This window comes from Sitophilus oryzae, unplaced genomic scaffold (genome assembly GCF_002938485.1).
Source record: "Sitophilus oryzae breed Bouriz unplaced genomic scaffold, Soryzae_2.0 scaffold_1440_pilon_pilon, whole genome shotgun sequence".
Classification (NCBI taxonomy): domain Eukaryota; kingdom Metazoa; phylum Arthropoda; class Insecta; order Coleoptera; family Curculionidae; genus Sitophilus; species Sitophilus oryzae.
In genome coordinates this window covers 1,355,852-1,368,940 of record NW_022146105.1, presented here as the reverse complement: position 1 = coordinate 1,368,940, position 13,089 = coordinate 1,355,852, and the positions used below count along the sequence as shown (strand labels likewise).

Genomic DNA, 13,089 nt, shown 5'->3' with positions numbered 1-13,089 from the left:
ATATAATAATATCGCCATATTGTTTTTTCTCATGCTGATATAAATGTGAGAAAATTTTATCCAGTTTGTTTGTTAATGGAAATTCTTGCTTTGTTTTATCATCACCATTATAAATAATGATTAATTCGACGCGAACGAAGTCGCGGGAACACGCTAGTCACTTATAAATTCAGACATGCTGTCAATTACACTTAAAAATTTAGATATCATTTTTAAAGAGATACCAACATTTAAAAATATAGTGTTAAGAAGCATATTTCATGCTTACAAATTCTACTTACAAACTCCATAAGAATATAAATGTTGACTATTCTCAACTGAAATGCAGAGGTGTGTATCAAAATCGTGAAAATTGAAATGAAGGAATACTATTTCTAGTGTTGTGTCAAGAATACTATTTCCAGTGTAGATAGTGCTGACTTAGGGCATTTAAATAATGCGTGTAGAAACACTAATGAATACCATTTAAACTAAAAAAGAATAGTAGTAGAATAAGTTAGATTAAGACTACTGCTTATTGGTTATTCCTGATGGACTGTATATTTTGCTAGCTGTACTTATAACATATAAAAAATATAGGTCGGATTTTAAAACTAGAATGTAAACAATGAGAATATTTTTTTTATTATATATAATAAATATATACTATACATACTCACTATTAAGCTTTAAGATAAATGTTACTAAGTTTTATTAATAGGAATGTTTCTACTTGAATAGTGGCGATCAGATTGATGTGTTTTTTAATTTCTTAAAGGTTTTTGGGGTTATTTTTTTAGAAACTTGTATGGAAACTGTACAATTTGGAATGGTGAATTTTTAACAACGATAGAATAAATAAAACTATGGCAAGTAAATTTATGCAGGTTACGTTTAATACTTAACTATTTTATACATATATACATATTTCATCAATACACTGGTGTTTATCAGTTAACCTCTAGCAAATAGGGGCTTGGAGTTTGTACGAAGGTAGTAGTTTCCATTAGCCCTAATGATTGAAAAAAAGAAAAAAATAATATTAGTTATATATTAAAAATTTTTTTTTTAATGAAATCTATATACTAAAAATTATACTAATATAAATACAGGCATTTAGATGTACTTACGATCTGGAAATTGGAAAACCTCCCATAAGACTTGCTCTGTTGGAATTGCATCTGTTAGAGGTAAAGGAGGAGTATTTTGAGCACAATCGAGACATGAATTTGTTATTGTTTATGCTTTCTGCGTAGTAATTGTATGCTCTTCTGTGCGCACATCTTCCAAGTAAGTCCGTGCCACATCCCGGTTGAGATCTACCGCCATTAGGATAATAATCAACGTGTCCCGATTTAACTCCAAATCCTAAACGCCCGTCATTGGTGTGGATGACTTGAACGTAACGGGCATCGGTAGGGTCTAAACGATTATTTATATTTCTTCTAGTAAAAGGTCCTGCAGGATCCAGTCCAATAATGTTTTCTACTAAACCACCAGTTCTAGCTCCAGCATTTCCTAAATTCAAAAGTATATATACTATATCTGCAATAAAGAGAAACTTTAAATATTATTTTACCAGCAACGTGAGCTCCCAGGGAATGTCCAACGATGGATACTTTCTTCAATCTGTGTTGAAGTTCGTTATCCAATCTGATCAAAAAAGTTTCCTTGTAGTTTCCGACTCTTACAACGGCACGTCGAGCTCTAATGTATTTCTGCCTCGCAATTGGATTCCAATCAACTACAATAACATTGATATTGTTGTTTTGCAAAACTGCGTTTTTGATTTGATCATTGACAGCTGATGTGTGATCGTTTTTCCATCCGTGAATGACAACTAGAGTTTCAATGCTTACATTAAATCCTGTAAGTCGGACAATGTTACGTAGCTGACTTTTCTTGATTTGCACACCTAAACATTGCAAAATCTGTTAATTAAAAACAAAATTAATTGACTTTATAACATACCATTGTGATTCGATTGTGAGAAGAAATGGAACGTTATATCTGATTCAGTTGCGGAAAGTACGGAAAGTTCTGAATCAGGTGCGGAAAGATCTTCGACTTCGTAAAATCCGTCATTTGTTTCATAAACTAAATATTTGGCATCGTCGACATATTTAAGTACAGCTTCGCCACTTATGTTAACTAAAAAGTTAAAGTGATTAACTTTTAACTTAAAATTTTAGTAATAATGATCAATACAAGGTAATCCAATGTACCAAAGAAAAGTCTATATCAGGTTTTCTGTTATAAAATGATTAGCTTTATCATTGATCTCTGTGTGTTTTATAAAAAATGTCAAAATTGATTTGGAGGAAAACTGATAGAGATTTTTATGGGTAAAGTAGAAACATAGGCAGAAAAAAAGCAACTTACATACAGTTCCCGAGCAAGATGTAGCAACGGTAAGTAGGAGCAGAAATGCCTTCATTTTGAGGTTGATTGAGGTAAACTGATTGCAGATGAATACAAAATTCAGTTATTTATATGTAAATTCATTGCTTTATTTGTATATAGTGCCTTGATAAGATTAACTACGATTTGTATGTAATATTTTATATGTAACTTATTTATTTACTTTGTATTTGTGCATTTTTTAAATCAATTAATTACTCACGTTCTAATAGAAATTAATTTCATGCTTATAATTTCTGTGAATGTGTTTATTGTATTGAATTAGTGTGAATTGTGTGAATAGTGTGAATAATTTCAGCTGTCGAAATCTATCTACTATTATAGACTTACCTCTACAAAAGTTCAAAATTAGTACTGAGTCAGCAAGGGAATATTATCAAGTATTTATAGAGGTCTTTTGTGGTAATAATATACGTAGTGCTCTGTACAAGACAGTAACAAGAAAACTAACAAAGAAGTACTTGACTTTTCTATTGTGCGTATTAGATATTTTTAAAAGGTTTATATCATTATGACTAACATAGCAATCAAAATAAAGTGATAAAAAACAAAAGAACCTATTCAAAAGACGTAAAACAACTTGTCAGATGTTTCTATTAAACAGATAATCATAACAAAACAAAAATTCAAATTGAAAAAATAGCCCAACAATTTCAATGCGTTTTTTTGTAGATACAATAATATATACAGAATACACAAACACCTTTGAAGGCTTATGTACCTTGGCTTTGTAAGAAAATTAAATTTTTGGACCTATGTTTTTGAGCTATTTTTGATGATAGTGAAAATGTCCCCTACACCCATTACTATTCCCGTAAAACTACAACGGCCTATATTTTCTTGTTCTACGCCTTTTAACTAGAAAATAGTAGCAGTTTTCACAAAATCGCTGACATGAGGGGAGTCGCCAATTTTCATGACTATATGTATGGAAAAAAGTCGAAAAATGCCCATTTTTGGCTATTATATACACATTTTCAAATGCCTTCGAAGTCATGCCTAAACGTAGTGATAAAATTATGAAAATTTCAGCATTTTTAGGAAATTTTATGTAGATTTATATCTTCGTTTTATGAAAAAAAATATTTGGACCCATGTTTTTGAGCTCATTTTGATGATGGTGAAAATGTTCCTTATTTTCTATTACTGTTTTCGTAAGACTACAATGGCTTATATTTTCTTATCTTACGCCTTTCAATTAGTAAATAACAGCAGTTTTAGCAAAATCGCTGTGAAAGAAGAAGAAAATGAATTCCTAGTAAAAGCAACATAAAACACTAATTCATACAACACTTTTGTTTTAACACTTGACTTGCATTAGCAACATAACTTTTTTTTTTCTTTTTTCTCCAATATTATCTCCAATTTCGTACATTTTCTATAACACCTCTCTCCGCCTGGCATTTTTTTACATAAATTTTAATCTCATGGAATTAACTTCTAGAACGTCAGTAAATAACCGATATAAAAAATCTGTAAAAACAAAGTAAATAAATAAGTTACATATATTATAAAATAGTGTATTCAATCGTAGTTAATCTTATCGGCGCACTATATACAAATAAAGCAATAAATTAACCCATAAATTGCTGAATTTTGTATTCATGGAAAAAAGGCAAAAAATGTCCATTTTTGGCTTTTTTACACATATTTAAAGGATTAATAAACATACCAATTGTAGACATATAAAAATGAAAATTTTAGCATTTACAGGAAATTTTATGTAGATTTAAAATATGTATATCTTTGAAGGCTTAGATGCCTCAGTTTATGGTGATAAAATAAATTACATGGACCATCATTGGTAGACCACCATTTTTTGCAGATCTCCAGAGAACTTAGAAATATAGTAATCATCGTACTAAAATTATGAAAATTTCAGTATTTGTAGGAAATTTTGTGTATATTCACATTATTATTATACTATTTGAAGGGGTCGATGCGACGGTTTGCTGAGAAAATAAATTAATTTTATCCATGTTTTTGAGTTACTTTTGATGATGGTGAAAACGTCTTTTACATCCATTAGTGTTGTCGTAAGACTACAGTGGCCTATATTTTCTTATTCTACGCCTTTTAATTAGTAAGTAACAGCAAGATTTTAACGAAATCGGTGACATGACGAAAATCGCCAATTTCCATGACTATGTCTATGGAAAATGTCAAAAAATGCCAAACATTTTTTAGCTTATTTTGTACATAAGGCCTTGGTAAAATTGAATATGAAACATAGTAAAATTGGTCATAAAGTTATGAAAATTTCTGCATTTATAGGAAATTTGAAACTTTATATAGGTACCTTCACTTTGTGAGAAAATTATAATAATTTTTTGGACCCTTGTTTTTAAATGAACCATGTTTTTGAGTTACTTTTGATATGAAAACGTCCCCTACATTCACTATTGTTGTCGTAACACTTCAATGGCCTCTATTTACATATTCTACATCTTTTTGTTAGTAAATAACAGCAGTTTCAATAAAATCGGTGACATGATGAAAATCGCCAATTTTCATGACCTTTTTGCGTATCTTTAAAGGCCTTAGAAACATAGTAAATACAGTCATAAAATTATGAAAATTTGATACTTGAATAATATGATACTGAGTTTGACATTGATACATATAACACCGTAATTATCAAAAATAAGTAAAAGTGTCTTTTTTATCAAACAACATATATTTATTCCAAGAAATATTTATTTATCAAATATAAACACTATACAGGTAGATTATGCATATTTATATTTATATCTCGTTTATACAATAGATTATACGAAGCCAATCACTTGATTTCATCGTTTAGCCTCTAGCATATGGGGAATTGTTGTTGGTGACGAGGAAGTAGTCTCCAGTAGTCCTATTGTTTAGAAAAAAAAATATTAATAAACAGATAGTTGAAGGTATATATTATTGCTTTTTATACTGCGAAATTTTAAAAAAGTATGTATTCATTATTGAGTATGTATTCATTATTGAGTATGAATAAATATAACTCCTGAAACTGCTGAACTTAATGTACTAGAGCATGATCCTTCATAGAGTCGGTGCGGCTATTCAAATTGAATACTATCCAAATTGAATAATGCAAATAAATATTCAAAATTATTTTAGTGTCTTGAGAGAATCATTGTCTCATCATCATATTCAAAGAAAATATATAAATTCACTTACGGTTTATCAATTGGGAAACTTCCTAAGAAACTGGCTCTGTTGGAACTGCATCTATTAGCAGTGAAGTCGGAGTAACTTGAGCACAATCTAGAGATGAAGTTATTGTTGTTTAAACTTTCTGCGTAAAATTCGTAGGCTCTGCTATGGGCGCAACTTCCAGCTAAGTCAATTCCACATCCTGGCTGCGATCTTCCACCATTAGGGTAGTAATCAGCATGTCCCATTTTAATTCCAAATCCTAAACGTCCGTCATTGGTGTGGATGACTTGAACGAAACGGGCATCGGTGGGGTCCAAACGATTGTTTATGTTGCTTTCAGTAAAGTATGGTCCTGCGGGGTCCAATCCAATGATGTTTTCTATTAATCCTCCGGTTCTGGCTCCAGTATTTCCTAAAAACCAACGATATATAACTGAATTAATAAAGTAAGCTTAAAATTATTTTACCAGAAATGTGGGCTCCCAAGGAGTGCCCAACGATCGACACTCTTTGCAGTCTGTGTCCAAGTTCGTTATCCAGTCTGAGCAAAAAGTCTCCAATATAGTTTCCTACTGCGAGAACAGAGCCTTGAGCTATACTGTATGAACGTGCTGCAATTCGACTCCAGTCAACTACAATGACATTGATGTTGTGGCCCTGCAAGGCTGCATTTTTTATATGATCATTGACGGCGGATGTGTGATCGTTTTGCCATCCGTGGATGACCACTAAGGTTTCTCTGTTGACATTGAAACCAGTAAGGCGAACAATATCTCTGAGCTGACTCTCCTTGATTTGTACACCTACATATATTTTAATAGGATCAAAAATAAATAAACCTAGTTTTAGTTTTTTTGTAACAAACCATTTCTATTCGATTGGGTGAAGAAGTAAAAAGTTACATCATCTTCGGTAGCGGTAACTTGTGGAACAGGACCAGTAAGTTCTTCAACTTCAAAAAGGCCGTCTTCAGTCTCATGAACTATATATCTGGGATCGTTGACATATTTAATTACAGCTTCACTACTTAGTTTAACTAAAAAACAAGATATTCTAGTAGAATACTACAAAAATATACTACAGATAGATTATAGGTTGTTTGTTAAGAATGGTTACATTAAAAATTACAGTAGGTATTATTAAAAATATCAATAGAGCTTGATCCACTAGTTTGAGATAGTATCAGTCTTTGAAAGAACAAAAAAATTAGTCTAAAAATGGTTATATTTTAAGAACTGTACTTTAATAATATTTTTAGAATGACGTTCATTCTAAATTGGATAAAGAAAATACACTCACTAGCACCAAAAACGGGCACCTTAAAATTTTGATGTATTTTAAAGTTTTATATATTGTGTTCTAGTGGACAGATTTTCAAAATTTTTAAGCAATTACAGCTAAATTATTTGACTTTTTAGTACCTTTTTCTAAATTAAAAATAAAAGTTGCAATCTGTCAATTTTATATAGTTCTTTTGGTGAAAGTAAGGAAAATTTTTTTATCATTTATATTAAGATTTTTTCTCGATAGTTTGTTTTTTTATGCATCTCAATAGCCTCAATTTTATTGTAGATTTTCGCTTTTGAATAAAACAGTAAATATTTACAGCAATTTTAGTATTGGAAGCATACCTTTACTTATGTATCCTCATCAACTGATAGATGGTTTCAAGTTCAGGAGTATCGGCTAATAATCTGATTTTTCAAAGAGAGTATTATTACATAAATCATAAACACTATTTCATAGGTATGTTGACTACCATGGTTTTAACGTAAAAATTACGAAAAAATGTTTGTGTCTTCTTCAAAATCGAATATCGCTATTGAGATGAACCAAAACAAGCTATCGAAAAAAGATGCATCTAGATGATAAATGCTTTTTAAATTTCTTGCTTGTTAAACATATTCCACATGGTGTTTGAAACTTTCAAATGAGTGTATATTCGTTTTTTAGATAATTTGAAAGGAAAATAGGGAGTATCTAGAGTTTTTGTGTGTAGTGCTAGACTCTGTGTAGAGAAAAAATAGCAACTTACCTGGGGTTGCCGAGCAATATGCAAGAACGCCTACTAAAAGTAGCACTGCCTTCATTTTGACAATTGCGACACCACTTGCAAATGAATACAAATCTAGCTGTCGTTACTTATTTATATCTAATTTTATTCCTTAATTTATAAATGGTCCATTGATAAGATTAACTAGGATTTCTATAAAAAAATATATAATTCTGTCTTTGTCTATGCACTAAAAAAATGAATTTTTGAGATCTTTTTAAATCAGATGTTTAGTGTGGATATTAAAAAGTCATTCGGTTCTTAAAGTATTTGTCAATAGATAATGTCAGCGGAGGTATTTTTTAAAACTTTGATAGATTACCTAATTACAGATTATTTCTTTAACATAAATATATTATATAGCACATTTATCATCATCATCATTTTCAGCTTATTCAACCATTTCCTTCACATATTTTAATACTCTCTTTGTAGTTGGGCCCACTGTCGTCTATTTTTGGCTATGCGGGCGCAGGTAGTTATCCCTACTAATTTCTGAATATCATAGTCCCATCTCAGGTTTCGTCTTCTTCTAGATCATTTAATTCCTCGTGGGTACCATTGTTGTCATTGTGGTCCATTTGTTGTCAGTCTTTCTTGCTAGGTGTCCTGCCCATCGCTTCTTCAGTAATTTGATTCTATTACCTGGGTTTTTTGTCGTATCCACTCTATTTTTTTTCGGTCTTCCTTGGTTATTCCCAGCATATTTCGTTCAATTGAGCGTTGTGCGTTTTAAGTGCCAAGTTTTGTATGCATAGGTCATGACTGGTAGTACACATTGGTCGTCATAGTACACGTTCATTCTAAAACTAAGAATATTGGGCGTCAGTCAAGAAGGAAAAAAATCTCAGTGGTAGTTAAAAATAAATGACTATATTGAATCAGGATAATTCCTACTTATTGTAATTAACATTGTAAATTTTTTGTTAGGTTATTGTAGAAATATTTGTCAGATAAAAATTATGTTACAATGATGATTATACTAAGTGAAAAAAAGTGTTAAAGAAAAATATAATCTGATTAAAGCTAATGAAAATTAAAAGAGGGTAGTATTACTTTACTTAAAAAACATTAAATTCTATTTTGATTGAAAAACAAATTGACATAATAATCAAGTGTAAATAAGACATTTAAGCAAATAAAATATTATTAGTTTAGGATTTTTTAAGAAATTATTAATTTTTTTAAGTCATTATTCAGGTGAAAAAAAAATTCGTGTGCCACATTAGATAAAATATATAAAAAATCTATTTTTCTTACGATTATTTGTATTTCTTTAAAAAATTCAATGTTTTACCAAAGAACACTTGAAGTTTACGAAAAATAGGTTATTTTATGTTTTTGAGCCATAATTTCGTGATAAAATATAAAAAATTGTGGAAGTTATCATATACGATTTGAAGTTGAATTTTAACCTTCAATAACTTTCAAACGAGTCCATTAACTGAAAAATTATATCAGATATTTTTTGAAGATCGTTCAATTTCCTACAAGAATATGTATTGATCTTCACAATACGCTGATTTGTTAGAACGCAATAAATTTCCAAAAAATTGTTTCCCTGTGTTATTTAAATTGAAAATAGAAAATCGCGATGAGACACCTCTTAATATTTATATTAAGCGCTGAAACTTTACCATAATTTTGTTTTTCATCATCGTGAACGATATTTTCACGGCGAGTAAAAAGAGAAAAATATTTTTTTTTCGGTGCACCCTAAATTGCATAGTAAAAAACATAGAAGCGTATCACAAAATCAAGACGTGATACAAATTTTTAAAAACAGTGTTTACTTGCTATAACTAATAAAAATCTACCGATATCGTATCACATAGTATTATTATTTAAAATCAGTATTAGCCAAATGCAAAAAATTAAGTTTTTTAATAACAAAAAACAAAGAATTTAAAGCACTTGGGTACGTCAGTGATTAAATGGACGTTTCTATTGAAGGCAGGTACTTAAGATTGTTTTCAAAATATCTCATCACCTATTTTTTATGATATCAATTTGTTTTTATTCTTTATACCTTCATGCATGGGTGGGATATAGAGGGGGTCCGTAGCTTACTTCCACATTCATTAGACACAATAAAATCTTTCAATTAAAAATACAACATGATCAAGAAACTTTATGATCTGGAGTATTTGTTTGGCATTATGACAGAAAATCAATTCTTTAGGACAATTTTATCCAAATTTTGACAGAAGTCTTAGTTGCTTTTTTTATAAATACTCCACCCTTTTTAGAATTCTTTTTATTTCAGAGAATTTTTTAATGAAGCTGACTATAAATTTATTCCCGGGTTTAAAACATATCCAAAAACATTTTAGTAAACAATAATTAAATAAATTCATTTTATTTTTAACGATTTATACAATATATAAATTATTATGCTTTTATACGTACTGCTACCTACACAATGCTATTATTATTATATTCAAACACAATAGCAAATATAATCTCTATTGTCTCCGTTTTCTTCTATTTGTTCCGGTAATATTTTATTTTTCTTTATAGGATACTCACACGTGTTTTGTATTATATTTGTTTTTTTTTTTCTAAGGATAACTACATGATTAATTAAAATTTTCGTGTGCTTTTTTTATATTTTTTTGCAATAGGGGATTAGGCCAATCCTCGTATTTAATTCATCATTGTCATCAAAATACAATGGCCTGATCTGCTACGTGTTTTTAACTGAGTAAACACTTGTTAAAGATAAATTTAATAACTATTTGATACCTACATATAGTTTGCCAATTTAAAATTTTATTTTGCTAGCTAATATAATTAGAAATATTGTAATTATCTTATTTTTTAAGTATATACAAAATTAAATTTTATTGAAATGATGCATTTTGATTGAATCTGAAGAAATGCTAATTTTAAGAAATATGTCATTGTAGAGAGGAAATCGGTTCTAATCGTTCAAATAAAAATATGATGTTAAATTGTGATTTTATCTACCAAATATATTGAACAAGACATTTTTCTAAGTGTGTTCATAAAAGACATATCTATATTTACAAATTAAATAATTCATTCCATAAGTGATATATCACCTGATGCCACTTCTTATTACATAGATAAAAACAATTTTTGTTTTCTATACACTTTATTTTTACGCATAAGAATTTTGAACAGAAACAATCTGCCCGTCTTGAAGAGATACACATGGAAACTTTAACAGAGTTATAGTAGAACTTAAACTCAGTTTGGTACAAACTTCCCTTTTCTTCAAATCGATGTGATTTACTGAAAAACACACAGGTGTTGATGGAACGCATATTGGAGCAGAACTGGGATCTGAAAAACACCAAAAAAAGTAAATTTATCAAATATATGAGTTATTTTAAAGAAATATTAAACATAGAAAAATGCGGTTATTTTATTTAAGTTAGTTTAAATTAACAAATGGTGGTAAAATCCTGGCGAAAGACAATTTAAAGCTAGTTTGGGTTTATTATTTAACAATTACAAGAGCAAGAACTTCACCCTAATTTTATTTCTGTGTAACAATAAACTTTCAGCTGGAAAGTTCATGAATATTAAGATAATTTAGAATGACCCTATTCCTGGCACTATTTCGTGCGAAATTTTCATATTAATATGCAGAGCAGATAAAAATAGAAGTAACATAATTAATTAAATTACGTTTTAATAAATCATTTTTAAGACACATCTAAATTTCGTTACTTTATGATTTATTTTATTTCTGTAAAACTTAATATTAATGGACACAAAAAAATGAATAAGTATTTTTTCTGAGAAAGTGTTTTTTCTTATACAATATACAAACATTTATTTAATTTATACTGCGATTTTAAATATATTTTAAATATACTATACTCTGTAAAACCGTCTCAGATACTGGCATTCTCAAACCCTGAAACTGTATAACGAGTTATAGCTGATAGTTACAGCGATCAACCCCCTCCTATACATTCTACATCCGTTATTATAAATGCTCATTTTAAAAGGGTGTCAGCTAAAACAGGTTTTATTGTACTGTATAAGTTATATAGAATAAACTAGCGTGTACCAGCGACTTCGTTCGCGTCGAATTAACCATTTGTAATGGCGATGATAAAGCAAGCAAGAATTTCCATTAACATACAAACTGGATAAAATTTTCTCACATTTATGTCAGCATGAGAAAAAACAATGTGGCGATATTATTATATAACTTGGTAATATTTGAGGGGTAGTTTCATCTCGTTGGAATTTGACTTTCGAAAAATCCGTTTGCCAAAAATAAACTTTTTACGTCAAGCGGTTTAAGCAGAATCGTGGTTAAGAAATTACCCAACTTTTTGGAACACCCTGTATGATTTTTTAAAAAATTTCAAAATATGTAAAAAAACCAAATAAATTATGCTTGTCCAAGCGTTTTCCCGAAAGACTAACCGTTTTTTAAATAACAAATATTGTAATATTTGAGGGGCGTTTTCACCCTCTTGAAGTTTGAGATTCGAAAAACCCCTCCTTATCGAACCTCTACACCCCACAGTCAATCTGTTTGCCAAAAATCAGTTTTAAACGTCAAGCAGTTTAAGCAGAATCGTGATTACTCAATGGTAATATTTTATAAAACACCCTGTATAAATTTATAAAAAATCTTAAAATTTGTAAAACAACAAAATAAAATATACGTGTTTATATAAGTTTTTCCGAAAAACTGACCGGTTTTTAAATAAAAAATATTCTAATATTTGAGAGGTGGTTTCACCCCCTTAGAATTCGAGTTTCGAAAATTCTTATCGAACCTCTACACCCAAAAATCAGCTTTTTACGTCAAGCGGTTTAAGTAGGATCGTGATTAATCAATGACCAGATTTTTCGAAACACCCTGTATACATATTTTAAAAATCTTAAAATATGTAAATAAACAAAATAAAATATACGTGTTTAAGCGTTTTTTCGGAAACTTGACCGTTTATTAAATAAAAAATATTGTAATATTTGATTGGTGGTTTCACCCTCTTGGAACTGGAATTTCGAAAAATTCCTTCTTATCGAACCTCTACACCCTAGAATCAACCTGTATGCCAAAATTGAGCTTCTTACGTTGAGTGGTTTGAGCAGGATCGTTATTAATCAGTATGTCAGTTACTTAAGGATTTTATATATTAGTATAGATATAGAATACCTAGTTTTCCATTATAAAATGCATCTCCGTTTAGTTTAAGGGCAACGTTTACTGTAAGTTCATTTAAGACAACAGTTACTTCAAAGCAATCTGAAAGAAAAACAACTTTAATTGCTATAGGTTTAGCACAATCAAGCTATAGCATATATATAAATAACTATAAATTTAGCATAATAAAGGAGTTAGTTACTTGGTGAGTCTTAAAATGAGTGCAAATTCTTTCAGGACTGGTAGATCTATAAATAAGTTCGAAATAAGCCTATAGTAACTTTACTTATATTAAAATAAAAATGAATTGAGTTTTAGTTTTAACTATCGTTCTAATAGTCAAATA

The 13,089-nt window shown here is 29.6% G+C and overlaps 2 protein-coding genes across 2 annotated transcripts; both read right to left on the bottom strand.

The window, feature by feature from the left end:
• Positions 1-853: 853 nt before the first annotated feature.
• LOC115876696 (pancreatic triacylglycerol lipase-like) lies at positions 854-2,827 on the bottom strand. Its single transcript, XM_030892582.1, has 6 exons — positions 2,731-2,827; positions 2,362-2,437; positions 1,951-2,130; positions 1,559-1,894; positions 1,110-1,497; positions 854-991 (listed from the first exon to the last, which is right to left on the bottom strand). The coding sequence occupies exons 2-6, from the start codon at positions 2,414-2,416 to the stop codon at positions 934-936; spliced, it is 1,017 nt and encodes a 338-aa protein (XP_030748442.1). The 5' UTR covers positions 2,417-2,437; positions 2,731-2,827; the 3' UTR covers positions 854-933.
• A 2,231-nt stretch (positions 2,828-5,058) lies between these two features.
• Positions 5,059-7,706, bottom strand: LOC115876695 (pancreatic lipase-related protein 2-like). The gene is made up of 5 exons (XM_030892581.1): positions 7,586-7,706; positions 6,416-6,586; positions 6,018-6,353; positions 5,572-5,962; positions 5,059-5,257 (listed from the first exon to the last, which is right to left on the bottom strand). Exons 1-5 carry the CDS (start codon positions 7,638-7,640, stop codon positions 5,200-5,202), a joined length of 1,011 nt encoding a protein of 336 aa, XP_030748441.1. The 5' UTR covers positions 7,641-7,706; the 3' UTR covers positions 5,059-5,199.
• Between the last annotated feature and the right edge of the window lie 5,383 nt (positions 7,707-13,089).